This window comes from Epinephelus fuscoguttatus, linkage group LG17 (assembly GCF_011397635.1).
Source record: "Epinephelus fuscoguttatus linkage group LG17, E.fuscoguttatus.final_Chr_v1".
Taxonomy (NCBI): Eukaryota; Metazoa; Chordata; class Actinopteri; order Perciformes; family Serranidae; genus Epinephelus; species Epinephelus fuscoguttatus.
The window spans coordinates 11,699,317-11,718,385 of record NC_064768.1 but is presented as its reverse complement, the minus strand read 5'-3'; the positions used below and the strand labels follow the sequence as shown (position 1 = coordinate 11,718,385).

Below are 19,069 nucleotides of genomic sequence, written 5' to 3'. Positions count from 1 at the left end.
TGGTTTAATAGGATGAGCATTTGATTTCTGAAAAAAAAAGAGGTGTGTTCACCAGTTATTAACTCCTTGTAGGTGAACAAAAACTTCCCTCTGGCCTCTAAGAATTTGACTTTATGATTATTATTGATGGTGTTACTGTATTATAAGCTTTAATGTGTACGGAACCAGATCTTGTTTTTCAAGGCTTCGTGTTTTTCATTTACATATTAGTTACCGGTTGTTGCTGGATCTGCTCCTGCCTGCTTCCACTGAAGCTCGCTCTGATCTGCCTGCACTTGTCTGCTGCTCAATTCCAAAAACACACTGCATCGTGCAAGACACAGACTTTGACCTGTCAGATATGAGGCAAGGAGGTAGGACACAGAGTACTTGTGTTATTGTTTATCTTCAACTTTGTTCTTTTTTCTACATCTCAGTCTCTCAGCTTCTCCTGTAATTACAACCTGTTTAACCTGCTTCTATTTTTAGTTTACTTTCCCTTTTGCCTCACAAATTAAAGGTGGAGATTGTGTTGAGGGATAAGAAAGTGTGTCAAGTTAATATCATCAGACTCACTCCAAATTTTGATTCAGTTTAATGTCTTTTAATGAAGAAACACTGACTTTCTCTGAGAGATCAGATCATTACCGCTGTAAGGGAATGTTATTATTCTATTCTATTAATAGTACATATCAAGCGACTACCACCCCAAATGACTACTGTGAATAAGCTTGTTTTTCCAGTACTTGAAGTGCTGGAGGCTTTGATTAGCCTTGGTGATGCTTCTCTTTAGTGACAAATTGACAGATTGTGTGGATTGATTGGATCTACTTTCAAAGGTAGGTGCTTTGCTAATGGAGAGTTCAAGTAAATGTTGAGTATTGCTGAGTCCACTTGGGTCCATTTGTATGGAACCCCACATATTCCCACACCTATGTTCAAAATGACTTCCCCTTCCACTGTGACCTTAAAACACCTGATTCATGGGGCGACCTTTGTCTCAGCTGGTTGAGTGTGCGCCCCCATATAGGCCAAGTCCTCTGCAAGGGCCCAGGTTTAATTCTGACCTGGGGCCCTTTGCTGCATGTCATTCCCCCTTTCTCTCCCACCTTTCCTGTCTATCTTAGATTTCCTATAATTCAAGGCAAAAAATGCCCAAAAATAATCTCACAAAACAAACAAACAAACAAAAAAAAAAAACCCACCTAATTCACATCACTTGTAACCAGCATTCCCTAATAGACTATGCACACAGTACCATCTAGTGGTCAGAAGTGTTTTAGTCTCTAGATAAAATGTACACAGAATTGTATAATTATAAAAATAGAACTACACATTTTAAATGGCTCCTGCACAGGTTATGTTTATATTGCTGCAACTGCAGTCACAGATGAGTATGTGGACTTACAAAAATAGACCAGCCTTTGAAAACTGTGGACTTTATTAAAAAGCAAAACATCAACACAAAAAGAAAGAGCAACAGATTCCATTTAGACATTCATTTATGGTTATCAATACACAGAAAAATGTGCCAAAAATGCCTATGGAAGCCATGTATTCATGTCAAATGATGTTGTAACCTTTCACACAGATTTTACACACATTTAAGTCAATATCAAATAGATAAACACACAAATAAGCCTATGCTTCTGAAATAAATTAGTTATCATAGTTGAATAAATAAATAAATATTTTTTTCTTTGAAGGACCTTTTTCAAAAGATTACTTTTATTATTACGGGTACTTTAATTCCATAATTGCACATTTATTTATTTCAGGATATATTTATTTCATAATAGCATATTTATTACCCAGCTGTTTTTATTTCCATTTTGTACATATTCAAATGAATGAGGTGTGGTTTTTGCACAGATTCACAACAAAGCAGCAGCACAAGATTTAGCTAACTAGCACACACTGTGCTCCCTTTATTGATGCAGCAAGGAGCGCCAGGGTTTGTGCTGGCTGAATCTGAGTTGCTACAGCCCATATCGCTATTTTCCAAGCTACTGTAGCTGTCATATTTTGTGGAGATGGACTTCAGTTAAAGGCTGTAGCAACTCAAATTCGGTCCGCTCAAAATCTCAGCGCCAGGTTTAACCTATGTAACAGCAGCAAGTTTGCTGATCTGGTGCACAGTCGAGGCGGTCAAGCATCAAACCCCCGATGCTGGGTCACAAGCAAGCTGAATTTGTGTTGCCACAGGTGCAAGTGAGGGTCCTTCTCCACAAAATATGACAGCTACAGTAGCTTGGAAAATAATATGGGGCACTGCATTTGAAGAATTTATTGTTCACTGGACCACGAATGAGATGACAATTAGCTTGCTAGTGCACCCTGTGGTCCCCCTGCCTTGCTTCCAGCTAGGACAGTACTCTGCTGGCATGAGAGCAGATGGCAGCTGTGGTGACAGACCTTCAGTGGCTGAAGCTCAGTATGCATGTTAAATACTGTTTTGACCTTTCATCAGGACCTGCAGTTGGTCGTGCTGTCATGGATCTATTGAGTCCTCTGACAAGCAACGCGATTCTCTGACCTTGACCTAACGCATCTCAAAGCTGCCTTTAAATCCTTTAGTCACCCAAGCAAAGAGCCAATACTCTGCTACTTTATATCTACATTATACCTGCTCAGGCTCAACTACAGTGACTGGCCCAACTGGCTTCAGGCAACTACATGTGAATGCCATGGCTCAGTAGTCCAACCACCATCACTGTCTGTCTCATTTAATGTGCTTCAAGACAGATAGGTAACACACTGTTGCATCAGTGTTAATAAATGATAAAACATTTTCATAAAATTCACATTTGAAATATAAAATAAAAAAAATGTGAAATGAAACCATATCTTACATTTAAATATCAATACATATACTGTGACTACTACTATACTTTTGCTGCATGAAGCCATCTTTAAATGTCTTTTGCTTCTTTAAAACTATAATATGACACATGCCAAGTTATTTACTTTTTTCTGTGTTCATCAGCCGAACTTGGATCGAGTTTCTCAGTGAGCTCAGAGCTGCTGTCAGGAGCTGTAAGGTCAGACACAAACTGTTAGTGTTTATTCTGCATTGAACTTTTCTAAACAGTAAATACAGGAAACCGTCTTGAAGAAGTTAATATTCACAGTAATTTGAAACCTTTTCAATGTACAGCATGAAGTGTGTTTCAGATCGGCTGCCATAAAATAAAAGTTTTTACTTACGAGGTGGAGGACTTTTTGCTGAAATTAAAGCAAAAGACAAATCATTTGAGTTACAGCTGTAAATGCCAGAATATCTTTTGTTAGCTTTTCTCCACTGAATATGATCCCCTCCTCTACTTACTCAAACAGAAAAAATAAATCCATTCTACCCTTGTGTTTCAACCTTACTTGATTTCTTATCTCTTCTTTCCCACATGATCGTGGTATAGTCACATTATCATGACTAACAGGCTCTGACCCTGACAGCCCTTACTGTTAGTTAGCTTACGGGATGCAGGAAGCTGATTCTTGTTTCAGTTCTGCAACTTGGATAAAAGCATCAACTCAAAGACTAATATCAAAGTACTGAAAAAGCCAATTGAGCAGATGATCTTTCCATTTTTCTCTCTCACCTTTCTTCCATTTGTAAACAGTGAATCCAGTGGCAGCGATGAGGATGAGAGCAAGAACAACCACTGCAGCAGTGATGGGGATGGTCATGTCACTGGGCTTCTCTGTTGAACAAAAAAGTATAATACTAATAATTAAGACCTGTACAGACAGAGCAGGTCAGTGACACTGACACTGTAAATAAATGAATAAATATACACTTAAATGTTCAAAGTTAAAGTTCTCCTTAATTCAGCAAAGCAGATACAATGGAATAAAATCATGTTGTGTAGGTCTCACTGGTCTTGTTATATTTGTGTTTTAGACAATGTGGTCTATAAAATGCTTTAAACTTTCTATGACTTTAAGAAAATTAAACAATCTTGTTAGGCCCACATTATCTGACCAGTGATCCTGAAACAAGCAACACATTGCTTTACTTAAATTTTTTAATTGTTTTTTTATTAGTTTTCTGAAGATGATACTTAATCTGAGAACAAAAGCTAAAGTCCCCAATAAACCACAGACATGCAGTTGCATTCAGCACCCTCTTATCTCACTCTTTGACGATCTGACGTTTTTGACGGTTATTATCCTGGAGTTAAACCAACATATTGAATCAAATAGAGTGAAAATGTCTTCGCTCACCATGGTTGTTTCTCTTCCAGATGAAGAGTCCAGTGATGCAGAGTGTCAGCAGCAGCAGTCCTACAACAATTCCAATAACGGCATCAGCAGGAATCTGTGAGGGAGAAACTGGAACCACAACACACATTCACACTTTGTCTCAACTACTAGATGGAGATGATTAGAATTGGTATCAAATACTTCTGGGTATAACATCTTTATGATTTAACTATAGGGGACAAACAAAACAAAAAACAAACACACAAAATAAACAGGTGTGTTTTTCCATTTCCATCACATCTGTTTCCAGTCTTACCCCAGTTGGTCCTGATCACTGCTTTGTCCAATTTGGTGACGATGTCGTCCTTCACACCAGAGAGATGAAACACACAGTCGTACCTCCTCCAGTCTTCAGGTGTGACTGATGAAAGGTTCAAGTCAGCACTCATCTGGAAGGATCCATCGTTATTGGGGAGGATCTTTCTGATGTTCACGTCCTCATGAATCTCCTCTCCATCTTTCCTCCAGAACATCATGGCTCTGTTTGGGTAGAAACCTGTAGCGTGGCAGCTGACTGGAGAGGAGGGAGACTTCTGGAGGAGAGACACTGAGGGAAGGTCTGGAGGGAGACAGACAAAGGGGACGGAGGAAGATGAGAAACAGTGAAAGGTAAGAAATTAAAAGGAAAGGAATATAAGAAAATTTCAATAAGGAGAAATCGACACAAGGAATAGCGAAAAAGGAAAGGAGAAGTAATTCAAGACATCACAGTTGTAAGCACAGTGAGTCTCCATGCTGGTTCATATCAGTAGTAATGTAGGTCATTGTTGCTGGCCAATGTCAAACAGAGTAACCTAACTAAATCCACAGAGTCTACAGCCATGCTAGCAGCCTGATGAGGTTGTAATGAGGTACAGCAGCGCTTTGAGCTAAATGTTAATCGCAGTATGCTATTTGGGTACCAAATTTAGGCCCTGTCTATGCGTATATAGATATTTTTGTAAACATATTTTCTTGGCCACTTGTCTGCATGCAAAGTAGACGAGTTTTATAAAACTGAGATATTTTAAAATGCCTTCTTTGGTGCAGATTTTTTAAAACTCTGGTTACTGTGTATCTGTGTGGATGTGAAAAACGAAGCATTTGGGAAACAATGATGTCATCTTCCCAATTTGCGCATACCAATTGCTGCTTTGTGTGTCGAACATACGCTAGAAATAACAACAACAGCAGCAGACTACTGGTTTGCCAACATTTTGTTCGCATTGCTTGGTCTAATGATTAGTGATTGTGACACCACTCCATGAACGAACAAGGCGTCTTCTACACCCAGTGGTTTTTCTCCACCTCAGCATCCATGGTTTAAAGTCCACCCAAAAAGATGATCTTGGACCTTGTTTTGAAAAGGGTAACATTAAGGCCCTGACACACCAAGCCGACGGTCAGCCGTCGGTGAATGTTGAACTGTCGTTGAGCATCTGCCGCCATAGCTGGTGCAGTGTGTTCTGCACCATCGGCCCTCTTTGGTGCTAGTCAGGTTTTTTTCTGGTGATACAGCATGTTGAATTGGCGTGTGCAAAGCCCCTTGGTGAATTTAAATCACTTTGATTGGAAGTTAAGCTCTCTTCACGAGAGGAGAACGGAAATGAGGAAAGTAAACAAACAGCTTAAGTCAAGAGGGAGTGAGACCAAAACAAACTTGTTACAAAATGGGGGTTTTTAGACACTGAGCTCAGAAACATAACATGATGGTTTGTCTTATTGTTCATGGCGCAAGATAAATATGCTTTGTTCCATCAGCATTGGATTGTGTTGTCAATGTGCTAACTGGCTAACTGGTGTTAAGATGCTCTTTCTGTTTCACTTTTTCAATGATGATTACTGACTACCACTGTCTGCTCATATGAAGGGGTATTTACTCTCACGCAAGCGCAAAACATATGTGCTTGTTGCCCGTTGGCTGTTGTCTTTGCTGTGTGTTCATGTGCAAGTTTTGAGACTCAGCCAAAGTCAGCCGACGCAGCAGGGGGCTTTCGTTGCCACTAGTTCTCTTAAGTTTGGTTTGTCTAAGCCTTTAGTCCGAACACTTAACTACCTTTGTGATGAGGGGAGACTGCTGAAGAATCAATTTTCAAAAACAACAACAACAACAAAAAACCTTAATTGCAATCCATACAATTGGTTTTGAGATTTTTGAGTATGGACAAATAAATGTCAGTTAGATGGTGCTAAAGGAAAAGTCAGAGGATCACCAAAGTCACCAAAGTGCCAGCCTCTTCTGATTGAAGGCCAAATCAAATCTTACTGCTAAAGAAAATGACCAAAAAGAAAGTCATGTCGGACTGATTGCAGTAACAATACAACCGCAGTTCAGTCTGAACAGACTGCATGAACATTGTTGTGTCCACAAAACTACATCAGGTCATGTGATCCTACCTGTTTTCAGCAGAAAGCTCTTGGCAAAGGCCACATACATCTTGAGGAACTCAGGACAAATCTGCGTAAGGTACATCTGATTGCATTTTGTCCTAGCTTTCTCAGCATCCCAGATCAGTTTGGTGACAACAGCCCGTGGTTTTGGAGCAATCCATGTGTATGTGTTTACGTCCAATGATATGTAGTCTTCTCCATTGTAACCGTATTGATTAAAAGCATTTTCCTCTCCAGTCTCATCGTCCCACTCACAGCCATACATCCTCTGTAAAATGTGGTCACCTAAGAGACAGAAACAGAGACTGATATTTACAATGATGGACAGATTATATCTCCAGTGGTAAAAAATGCACGGCTATACTCCCAGTCTTGTATTTCAAGGGCAGATAATCAGTGCACTTTTTCTTTAAGTGAGTGACGGAACCCAGTGTTTTGTTTTTTTTTTCAAAGTTTCAAATTTAGAGTGGTAGCTAAATTTCCAGATGACTGTCCCAGTCAGGAAACCAAGTGGGTTTGTCCTCTTGGATTCTGTGCATATCAAATTGTTCTATAAAATCACTCAAAGTCACTGAATGGCTTAGGGTTTAAAACGCTGACCATGAACTGCAACGTCCCTGGTTGAAGTCCAGCTGGGGACCATTGTTGCATCTCTCTTGATCTTGACTTGCCTTTGATATCTGACATCAGTAATGGTAGTCAAATCAGGTCGAGGTAGCTGCAGTTTCTAGAATCAGGTACTCTAGGTTGCTCTGCTGAATGCAAAATTTCAGTGCATGATGGGAAACACCTGGCTGTTCCCTGATCCAAAGCTCATTGACTCAAGATATTTGACCACAAACATTACGTGTACTAGAAAATCTTTGTGTAAAGATTTTAAATTTGTTAGTCTGATTTTGTGCAAATTAAGTTTTTCTATACATACTGTACATGATAAAGACTTTAAGCCTACAATATTAGAATCTTACATACTCTGTTAATATTTTTTTCAAGTGTTAGGGCCCTGTCACACATGAGTAAATGGAGTTGAGTTGAGTTACCTGATAGGTTAATATTTGTGCTGAATGTGGGCAGTGCCTGCTGTGACGCACACAGAAAGCTAGCTACCTAGCTAGTGTAAGCTGGTTTACTAATAAAAACCCCAAGACATAATGTTATCAGTACATTTTCCGTTTACTTGTTCCATGCCTGTCTTTCAACTCACTGCCAACCAGGCATTATCTCTCGTGTGGGACAGCTTGTATTTTTCATCTACTATCATACAGTATCAGGTGACTAGAGACAGCAACAATCAATGGGCCTTATTTTAGTGTTTTCTTAAATTTGTTCTTAAGAAAAGTCCTAAGAAAAGTCCGCATCAGATTCACAACATCTTTTTAAAATGATCAATCCCACTGTCCCCCTAAATTGAAAGTATGTGAAAGTCAGTCCTAATAAGCATAGGTAAACGCCCTGGCAATCTCCATATAAGGGCATGAGACTGCAGGGCCATGTGCACACACAGAAACTGAAAAGAAGAAGTAGCTGAAAGAGGTCATTTAAGAATGCCTAACCAAAAGTCTAAAGAAGATAGAGCACCAGATCTCAAACATAAAAAACCCTTCTATTTTGAAGATGAGGTACTTCTGCAGAGTGTGAACACCACACAAGCGGTCATATTTGGTAGCAGGAATAGGTTCACCAAAGCTGAACTCCATGTGATGCCAAGATGGGAATTTGCTTTGCCATCTAAAGCAATGAACTTGAATGGAAGTAAACGGGTGGTGATTATTACTGAAGGAAATTAAGGATGTCTTCCTGCTTTTTCTCCTCCTGTGTGTGTGTGTGTGTGTGTGTGTGTAACTGTGATGATATTTCTACTATTGATTGATCTTTTGAATTTCTCAAGGCTGGAATGAGTTTGGGTCATTTTATGTCATAAACAAAACAGAAGAATTTAGCAGCAAAAAGTTAAATACAATATAATACATACTGTACCTCCATTGTGGTTGAAGCGCTGCTTCAAGCTCTCCATCTTGGCTTTGAACTGATTAGGCTGAATCTTAAAACACTCTTGAGTGTACCATTCCAGGTGCCGAGGATTGTTTTCCAATAATTTTTTCATCCAATCCTGTTTTGGTTCGACTATCTTTTTGTTGGTGTCACAATAAGCTGCCAGATGTTCATCAACCACTGCAGCAGACACAAGCTCTGGGATGTTTGGGACTCCAGAAGATGCAGTGAAGAAAAACTTCAGGGTGTGTTTCACTGCAGGACAAACAAGGTTCATACATTACATTCACTGTAAATAGGCTATAAATGTGGACATAGGTTTTGGGAGGGGTGGACAAAACCATTTTGCACATTCAACTTTATACAAAGGAAACAAATTTAGATAAACAAATAATGAATAATTTAGTTTTGACATTACTTTCTGAGAAAAACAAACAATTTATTTCAGGCTTCTTGAGGGTCCCCTTCCTATTGGGGCCTTGGGTAATCAGTCTCGCATTTCCCCCTGTTGTGACCCCCCACCCCCCCAAATGAAGTATGAAGCCGACCAAGTTAAGTCATGACGTCATGATTTCACATCCCGAACACAGAGATAGCGCAAAAAGAAGAGAGAGGTAAGAGTAAGAATGAAGCGTTTTAACAAGTGTTGAACTGGCTGCTCTGCACGTATATTTAAAGTTTCCTATAAACCCCAGTTTGACATAACATTAAAGAGATACGTTGATCTACAGAAAAATAAACGCTACAAAGCAATCGTGAAAAAAAATCAGCAGAATGCAGGAAATGAAGTGTTTGACGCGAAAATGTCCAGAGACCTGATTAATGTGCCCCCTCGGGCCCTATAATGAAAAAAACATCACGCCACTGAATATACACACATCATCATCACACTCTTCATCTATAAATTTAGTATGATGTAACAGAAACACATCAGACATATCACGTTGAAGTGAAAGTGAAACTAAATTACCGGTGTGTCTTGGAGCTACGCAGGAGCAAAATACAGAGCCGAGTGGAAAGTGCAATGTGATTTTACCTGGAGATGAAATGTGACAGAGGAGCAGCAGCAAAAATAACGGCTTCATCTTGTTTTGAGAAAGACGTGTGACTAGAGGACCGAGCTGGGTCTCCTGCTGTGTCACTTGTGCGTGCAACGCTATTTGCTCGCGGAGGGAGGTGGAAGTGCCTCTGGCGCAACTAGATAAGGGACTGTACGAAACTTATTGGGGTGGGGAGGTGTTTGAATTTTGTATTTCATTTTATATAAATGCGACACCATGCAGCATTATTAATATTTTATCTGGATTTTTGAAAAAAATAAACAAACAAACAACAACAAAAAAAACATAAAAAAGCTTCTTGGACTCTTTGGATTCAAGAAATAGGACTGCATACTGGTTAAAACATATACATTTTCTTGGTTATCTACTGTAACCAGTGCTCAAACTGGGGTAACTCTAGTGTGCCTTATGATAGATATACAGGAATAATTGAGATTTTAATAAATTAGTTGGATGATATTTAAACTATAGACTGAAAAAAATGGACATAGCTACCATGTTGTCACCCCTTAGTTTGTGGACTCTTGTTTTTAAGCCTCAGGTCTGGCACTATGGCTGTTGCCATCTTGTTTTTGTTTTTTCTGGAGGCAGAGGGGACCATTATTTGTACACGAGGGTGAAGCTGTGGAGGAGAGAGGGATCTGATTGAGAAGCCGAGGCAACACATTCTCAGTCTGACCTCTTCAGATATCGATGTTTGGTCATGGACTGTCCACGCTGAGATATGACATGCAAGGTACCGTAGGTAGGTTGGTTGTTGACTTTCTGTCAACGTCTGTCTGTTACATCCATTATCTGTTTTCAAAATACAAAATAAAATAAATGCACTATGTTGATACACTGAATCTACGTTTTTTTTCCTTCAACAACAAATGCATGTAGTTATGTTTCGCTAACACACACACACACACACGCCTGGGTTTAGGCAACAAAAGCACATGGTGGGGTTTAGGAGAGAAGAACAGGGTTTGGCTTTACAGTCTTACCGGAAGCGAACACTGGCCTCCCGGGTGAGGGTCGGTGGTTGTTGGACCCATCCACCACCTTTCCCACCCACCCTACTTCAACCTCTGCTGCTTAACTTTCATTGTTGTCCCACCAGGTCTCCCCCTGATGCTGCCAGGCACCATTTAAACAATAACGGTAACCAGACTAATAACAGGACGGCTTTTTGCGTTAGTGTCTGATGCCGGAAGTCACTGACCAAGCACTGGTAATCAAGTGAGACCAGGTTTGCTGAGGACACTATCACTACAGCCTGTGACAATTGCATACATTTAAGCCTTAATAAAATGTAAATGGGTGAGTTATGTCAAAATGTACCCTTGTACAGTTGTGATGAAGGAAGAAATTAGCTCCAGAGACCAAAAGCGTTTTAACTGTTTTTTGTACCAGGCTGTAGACATGTTTATTTCTGATGTAAAGTTGGGCAATTTAACTTTGGGGGTCTATGGGGATTGTCCGGCGTCTGTAGCCTGATAATCTTAGTATGGCATGAGCCATTACAGAAAGTGAACGAACTGTGTGGTTGGTGACCGAAAACGGAACTAAACTCAGAATCTGCTGAAGCAGCTGATGCGTTCAACGACATGTTCAACAGCATAGTAAAAACATGAAGACATAAAACTCAGTACAATAAATAAAATATCACTGAACCAACAATAAAGACATAACTATCTGAATGATCAGATTAACCAAGGAAATGGGCAGGTATAAGTTTTTTTTAACAGACAGAAATATTGTTATATGATTACATATATAAATAGTTTAGATATGTGTTACTTTTAAAAATGATTTGCCATCAGTTGATTAAACATCTGGCTGTTCTTTTTCCAAATGTGAGAAAATGTATTTATACGTTTGCTGACTTCACATTTTTACTTTATGATGACAAAGTTTAAAAGAAATAAAAAAAGGAAAAAAGAATAGCTAGCAAAATGATATTTGCACTACGTGCATCACAACTGAAATAAATTAAATGAAAGACAAATGCCTCCAGTTCAACACACAGCAGCCTCAGTAATATCTATATAGTTAAATTAATACCACTATGATAGGGTCGATTAAAACTGAACTTTATATGATCTTTGTAAAGGTATAATTTACACCTGAGCTCTGGGTTTGTATTGTATATGTGTACCTAATAAAGTGGCCCCTGCATGCATAATGCAAATGAAATGAGCTCCACTTTGACTGCTTACAGAGGGCATTATTTCATTACAATTGTATTGCTATTTTTTACTCTGAAGGAAAACATCAACAGAGGACGTTTTAACCACTGCTGTTTTCTAATGAGCAGTCTTTATTTACAGCTTCATCACTTGCATCAGAAAATATATTTGTTAAATATGGTCTCACAAGCACTTGCAGCAGCAAACTCAACCTTTTTAACTTTCTCTTTACTTTCTCTTGTGTGAAGCATCTGTTTGTGTATGAGGACGTTTCCTGTGACCTGCGGTGAGTTTCAATCCCTGCACCCAAAAACAACGGCAGTAAGACCCAGTGGTTTAACGGTACTAAAATGATTGCACTGTCTGAATTGCAGGTCACAGTGTGAACAGTTCCCACGCACCCAAACTGATGCAGCTCCAACTACAAACTGTATAGGCTATATAACTCTAACAAATGTAGCCTACTTAACAGTACGTAATATACTGTATTGTATAAGTAGACTATCCCTGTGTAAAATGCACAGAAATTTAAAGAAAATTAAAAGAAATGTTATCAAGAAAGATAAAATCAACGCTTTAAGATAAGAGTTTATTTTGGAAATCAATTTAGAAAAAATACAAGAGAATCCTACCTGAAGATGCAACCTGACAGAAAAGAAGCAACAGGAATACTTTCTTCATCTTGTTGAGATACTGCCTGCCTCCACAGAAGCTCTGTCTGTGCTTGTCTGCTGCTAAAGTCCAAAATACGTTTCCTATGCCTTCACTTTAATTTTGTTCTTCCTCTTGCCATAAATAACTCTGTCAGACCTCAACTGCCTCTGTGTTACTTCTATTCCTGGGTTGTAACACAGGTTCAGAGTGTAGTGAAAGCTTAAACAGTGTGTCCAGAAACCATCATCTGACTTCCAACAAAGTTTGACAAATAAAGTTTAAATCTGTGGTTTACAGCTTGGGCTCACTGCAGAGTCTTCATTAATGTGTTTCAAGAATGGAAACATCAAACAGGAGTCCATGACATGGAAACTAAAGGGCTGGACGTCCTACTGATCACCATCAAAGACAGATGACTGCCTAATGTCTAATAATATGAACCAGAGAAGGTCCAAGACTAATAAGAATTCCAGAAAGAGTTTGTAGAAACAGCTGGACAGTGGCATCAGTTACTCCTGTCACTTTAATGATCTTGTTTGTTGCGTAAATAAATTCACACCGGAGCAGTTTGACTTATCCTGTGATGTTCTGTCTGTTTTATTCATATCTACATATTCTATTTATATTTTGATATCTGTATATAATATATCGATAACGGTTTTGATGCCACAGTAACTTCATTGGAGTCCTCTTCTAATCTTCACAGGGAACCTGTCAAGAAAAAATAATAAAGGGACAAACTGAATAATTGGTAAGGTATTTGAGACATTATTAATGTTCATTATGTAAGCAATTTATATGTTTTTAGACTGTACATAGGTGTAATTTTGCAATAACAGCACTGTACTTTACTTGAGTACTTTTAATTTCATGCTACTTTATACTTCTATTCCCATACATTTCAGAGGGAATCTTCCAGTGTGTGGCGGTGTGTTTGTCTGCAGAGACTCTGCCCTTTGCCTGTACTTTCTTTTTTTCTGTGTTTGGGAAGTTTATGGTCATAGCCCCACAGTGCTCGGGTGTGGTCAGGGCTTTATAAAAAGGTACTGACCAGGTGTCAGACTGTAAGCAGCACATATCTAAAAGAAACTGAATAAAATGCAAATACAGTGAGGCAAAACGCCAAACAACAGGGAATCCGGGGTTGGCAGTTACTTTCAGTGTCATGCATATTTACAAACAGTAACCGACAGCCCTACATGGTATACCTTTAAGTCAAGGTTCTGAATATTTGTTCCACCACTGATCTCTGTCCCAACAGGCATCAAATGTGTGTATGTAGTTCTATGTGCTTCCTGTAACCACACTGCATCACACTGACCCCAAAAAAATCTCTCTTATGAGGAATGATTTTGTGGGTTATGGAACTTGGACATTGTGTCATGTGCACAGCTTGGTTGAAACAATGATCTACTCACTGCGGTCAGCTGTGTTGTATGATGGTGATGAAGAGTCCGAAGCTAAAGGCAGAAAATTAGTGAAATTATGTAATCACATGAGAGACAGGATTAGGCATTAAGGATTGATTACTAATGTTTAGAAACACATAATAGCAGACACATTAAATTCATTCAATAAAACAAATATATTTTATTTTCAGAAAGGAAAACTTACCGTTTGCAGGTCTGAATCCTGAAATACAGATGAGAGATTACAGTATCAAATGTTAAAGAAAACATTAGAAAGATATTTTATGAGAGGAAACTAAGGAAACAATTGCATGTTTTGAAGAATTCCTCCATAAATTTCATAGATTTCGGCTTTGAATATAAAGGTAGGAGAGCGGCTTTTATATATGCAGTACATCTGTGATGGACTTCTACTGTGTCCTTCTGGCACAATGTCTTTAACATATTGGGCCTCATTCACAAACAGTGATAAGCACCAATCTCAGCTTTAACCATGCGTACCAGTGTTTTACACACAAATCCGGGATTCATCAGTATTTTTTCACCAGCATTTGCTCGTACTCTGCAAACACATTTAGAACTGCCTCAGACCATGGGTACCCACAAATGATGAAGGCCCAGCTGACTTAGAAAATGTAAACACCTTTGAACTATAGCCTATTAAAACCACATTCTTTAAAAAGCTTTAATAGACAATATTTAAATCTGGCCAAATGTATTTAATAACTATGAAATTAATTGTGTTCTAATGATGGCTACTCCCACAATTTTTTAGTGCCATGAAATTGTTGTTATTATCATTATTATTATTATTATTATTATTACATTCACAGATGCTCACTTACTGCCCACACTGGTGTGACAAAGCCTTAATATTCATTCATTCATCCTCTTGAGGTTCGCGGGGGGGCTGGAGCCTATCCCAGCTGACATCGGGCGAGAGGCAGGGTACACCCTGGACAGGTCGCCAGACTATCGCAGGGCTGACACATAGAGACACACAACCATTCACGCTCACATTCACACCTACGGACAATTTAGAGTTACCAATTAACCTAGTCCCCAATCTGCATGTCTTTGGACTGTGGGAGGAAGCCGGAGTGCCCGGAGAGAACCCACGCTGACACGGGGAGAGCATGCAAACTCCACTGATCATTTGGATTCACTAACATACACAAGATGGTAAATATAAAACTGGCCAGTGATCATGAGTCATGAATCTGAGGACCTTTTTGCATGTTTTTGCACGTTATTTTATAGAGTAGATTTCTATGCGCGTGTTGGTGAATGAGGCGCAGAACCTGTGCTAAATCAAACAGTAGAGTAAAAATAGCTCACATTATCGTTCCTTCTCCAGATGAAGAGTCCAGTGATGCAGACTGTCAGCAGCAGCAGTCCTATAACAACTCCAATAACAGCATCAGCAGGAATCTGTGAGGGAGAAACTGGAACCACAACAGAACATTCAAACTTTGTCTCAACCACTGGATAAAAGTCAATATGTTTAGTTTACAATGGCTTTGATAAGGACAATATTATCACAATTGAGAAAAATAATGTACAAAACTATGAAAATAAGACACAACTGTTAAAAAGCACTTATCCTGTAAATCCAAGATTAATAAGGATTAATAAATGATTTATGATGATGACCTGATACAATATTTTTGTGGGCATAACTTCTTTAATTATGATATAGGGTTGGCTTGAAAAAAACAAAACAAACAGGTGAGTATTTTCAATTTCCTTCACGCCTGATCTCAGTCTCCAGGTGACGAGACTAGTCTCCAGGCCACCAGGAATGCTGCTCATTCTCGCAGCAAATTTTTCCAAGAGGACACTTGTGGTATTGCAGCAAAAAATTGCCTGCAGTCCCAAAAGTATTTTCCCCATAAAAGAGACATCTGTAAAACTTCTGACAGCACCTCGAGCTACAAACAAGGTAAATTACGACTCTTTATTGTGAATGTTTGAGCCATGGTGGTTTTAAAGTTGTAAAACTTTCCTTGACCTTAGAAAACAGATTCTAAAATCTGTGACCTGTGATGTCATCACAATGTAAAGCCTATAAGCCAAGCAGGAACTCGTGGGCAGGGCCAGAGGGAAAGACACTACTGCACATATTCACTGGGGTTCATATCGCGGAAGTAAACTCAGAAGCTAGAAAACTTGTGCCAGGTGAGCAACTCCACCAGAATGAATAGATGCCATCTCAAATCTATGGTCTTACCCCAGTTGGTCCTGATCACTGCTTTGTCCAGTTTGGTGACGATGTCCTCCTTCACACCAGAGAGATGAAACACACAGTCGTACCTCCTCCAGTCTTCAGGTGGGACTGATGAAACGTTCAGGTCACTGCTCATCTGGAAGGATCCATCGTGGTTGTGGAGGATCTCTCCATGGTCCACGTTCTCATGAAGCTCCTCTCCATCTTTCCTCCAGAACATCATGGCTCTGTCTGGGTAGAAACCTGTAGCGTGGCAGCTGACTGGAGAGGAGGGAGACTTCTGGAGGAGAGACACTGTGGGAAGGGCTAGGGCGGGGGGCATGGCAGAGATAATGGAGGGGAAGGGAACGAGACAGAGAAAAAGGATGGAGAAAGATGAGAAAAGCAAACATCAAAGTTAAGAATACAGAGTAAAAGAAGGATGAAAAAAATCAATGAAGAGAAAACAAGGTAAGGAATAGCAAAAACCAAGAGAAATAGAAGCAACTGAAAACATATGTGTGTTTGTAGAGGTAAGTCACAGTTGTAAGCACAGAGAGTCTGTATGCTGATTCATGTCAGTAGCAGTGGTAGATAGGCTATTTGTTGCAGCCAATGCTAATGTCAACATGCTAACAATGATAATTCCAATGTGTTGAGGTTTGGTGGGTGTAATGCCATCTTGGTTCTGCATGTTAGCAAAATTATATTTGCCAATTAACACTAAACATAAAGTACAGCTAAGGCTGGTGTCTGTGTATTTAGTTTTGCTGGTATTTGGTCATAAAGAAAAGTATTAGCTAAACATAAATTTTGACCTGATGATGGCAGTAGATAAAAGCCAGAGGTTAAAGGTTTTTATGATCCATTCTTTGGGGACCATGAATGTATGCAACAAATTAAATGACAATTCAATGATATTCAGTGATGTCTTTTTTTTTACTCTCTCTAAGATTAGCTAAAATTTCAAGAGTGGTTGAGAGCACTCTTGCCAAGATAAGATAAAAGGCATTTTGTTTTCACAGTCCACATTTTCTTTGTCCATCACAAAACTCAAATCAAATTTAGATTACTGGTATTATGCTGAAGAGTAATTGCAATGATTGGAGTATTAAATCCGTGGGCAAAAGTAATACAACTATATTTAGTCCATTGATCCCAATTACTGTCATTTCAGTTACTTTGCATCCCCCTGCTGACCAGTGCTGAAATGTAATTAAGTACATTTACTCAAGTATTGTAAATTGGGGTACTTTTACATTACTTGAGTATTTTAATCTAATGCAAACTCTACTTCTACTCCACTATTCTTCAGAGGGAAATATTGTACATTTTAAAAAACTACAATTATTTAATAACTTTAGTTACTAGTTGCTGTACACAATAAGATTTTTGCATACAAACCATATGAAAATATACAAGTGCAGCTGAAAATTAATTGGCAACTATTTTGATAATTGTTGACATTATTTTTCGTGCAAAAACATTTCATGGTTCCGGCTTTCTGAAATATAAGGAGTCGCTGCTTTTCTTTTTAATTAGTTTGTTTAAATAAGTTAATCTAAACTTTTCTGCATTTAAAGACCTTTGATTCTTAAAGATATTTTTTTTGGCCATTTTGCCTTTAATGGACAGGACAGGTAAGCTTGAAAGGGGGAGAGAGAGAAGGGGGCATGACATGCAGCAAAGGGCCACAGGCTGGATTCGAACCCAGGCTGCTGTGGCAACAGCCTTCTTAAATATGTTTTCCTGACTGTACATATTTTTACTTAAGTGACATTTTCAATGCAGGACTTTTATGAATAAAAGAGTAGTTTGCAGTGTGGTATTAGCACTTTTATTTGAGGATCTGAATACTTTTGCCACTGCTGCTGCTGCTGACACATTTACATCATCACAAATGCTTTGCTATTTCTGTTTTTTTAGATTTTCCTTTAACGTCAGGAAAATATGTTTACTTTCTTTATTTAACAGTCAGTCAAGAGAGTTGTCAGGAGACAAGTCAAGAAAATGTTGCTGCATGAGGCCCTTTGTCTTTACATACTAGAGGGTGTCACACTTTAGTCTTTGAAAGTATTTTCAAAGTATTTAATTTATGGTAGGCATTACATAATAATCACTACATGGTGCATTAAAATGCACAACATTTCACTTAACACCAACAATGAAATGTTATGATGAAGCATGCATTATTGTAGCTGCATCAGTATGTACTTCACTTTACTTAACACATACAATAATAATTTATCAATGATAAGTTATCATACTGCATGGACTATTGTAGCACACAATCAGTTCTTGCTACAGCTGATTTTTGATGTGTGTATAGTTGAGTATAGGTAGTATAATGCATTTTAAGCCCCATCAGTCAACCTCTAGATTGTAGTCAAGAGCATACATGAGGCACTTGACACTTAAAATGTCACATCAATAATGTTTTATGGCTGCCGATATAAAGCATCAGAAAGCATTATGTGTTTACAAGTGTAGTTATATAGCGAATGCATTATAATATACTATGAAAGCCCTCATAATGCATTACAGATGTGGGCTGAAGAAAATGTTACCAACTTACTAAACTTATGCTAACTGTGCACTGTCTATCACAGTCTCAGCTCTGATAGAAAGTGATGTCAGAGCATTCAAAACTGTCTGTCCCAACTGACTGGTGAGAGCAAAATCAAACCTCACCGCCACAGAAATCGGACAAAAACTGATTGGAATCATAATACAATAGCAGCTGAGTCTGTGTCCTTGAAACTACATTAGGTAATATGATCCTACCTGTTCTCAGCAGAGAGCTCTTGCCAGATGCCAAATACATCTTCAGCCACTCAGGGCAAGTCTGAGTGAGGTAATTCACATAGAAATTTAGTTTTGCTTTGTCAGTATCCCATCTCAGTTTGGTGGTGACAGCTTGTGGTTTCAGAGCGATCCATGTCAATGCCTTCAGGTCCAATGATA

At 38.9% G+C, this 19,069-nt stretch overlaps 2 protein-coding genes and 1 long non-coding RNA gene across 3 annotated transcripts in view; 1 reads left to right on the top strand and 2 right to left on the bottom strand.

Annotated features, from left to right (window-relative positions):
* Nucleotides 1-1,420: 1,420 nt before the first annotated feature.
* LOC125904445 (uncharacterized) overlaps nt 1,421-19,069 on the bottom strand; it is a 69,615-nt gene continuing 51,966 nt past the window's right edge. The window contains exons 11-15 of the mRNA XM_049601839.1: nt 16,130-16,369; nt 4,204-4,311; nt 3,579-3,680; nt 3,187-3,204; nt 1,421-3,013 (exon numbers count right to left, since the gene is read on the bottom strand). Of these exons, the coding sequence (XP_049457796.1) occupies nt 2,943-3,013; nt 3,187-3,204; nt 3,579-3,680; nt 4,204-4,311; nt 16,130-16,369 (539 nt within the window). The 3' untranslated portion in view covers nt 1,421-2,942. The remainder of the gene's footprint in view (nt 3,014-3,186; nt 3,205-3,578; nt 3,681-4,203; nt 4,312-16,129; nt 16,370-19,069) is intronic.
* Nucleotides 6,605-9,792, bottom strand: LOC125904454 (major histocompatibility complex class I-related gene protein-like). Its single transcript, XM_049601851.1, has 3 exons — nt 9,641-9,792; nt 8,590-8,859; nt 6,605-6,897 (listed from the first exon to the last, which is right to left on the bottom strand). Exons 1-3 carry the CDS (start codon nt 9,687-9,689, stop codon nt 6,605-6,607), a joined length of 612 nt encoding a protein of 203 aa, XP_049457808.1. The 5' UTR covers nt 9,690-9,792.
* Nucleotides 10,273-15,489, top strand: LOC125904458 (uncharacterized). Its single transcript, XR_007451452.1, has 3 exons — nt 10,273-10,410; nt 13,197-13,241; nt 15,257-15,489. It is a non-coding gene; the product is annotated as an uncharacterized LOC125904458 (long non-coding RNA).

Coding starts and splice junctions, on each gene's coding strand:
- LOC125904454 (XM_049601851.1), bottom strand. CDS start 9,689: ATGAAGCCGTTATTTTTGCTGCTGCTCCTCTGTCACATTTCATCTCCA. Junction 8,860..9,640: donor CTGTCACATTTCATCTCCAG/GTAAAATCACAT, acceptor TTTGTCCTGCAG/TGAAACACACCCTGAAGTTT. Junction 6,898..8,589: donor GCGCTTCAACCACAATGGAG/GTACAGTATGTA, acceptor TCTGTCTCTTAG/GTGACCACATTTTACAGAGG.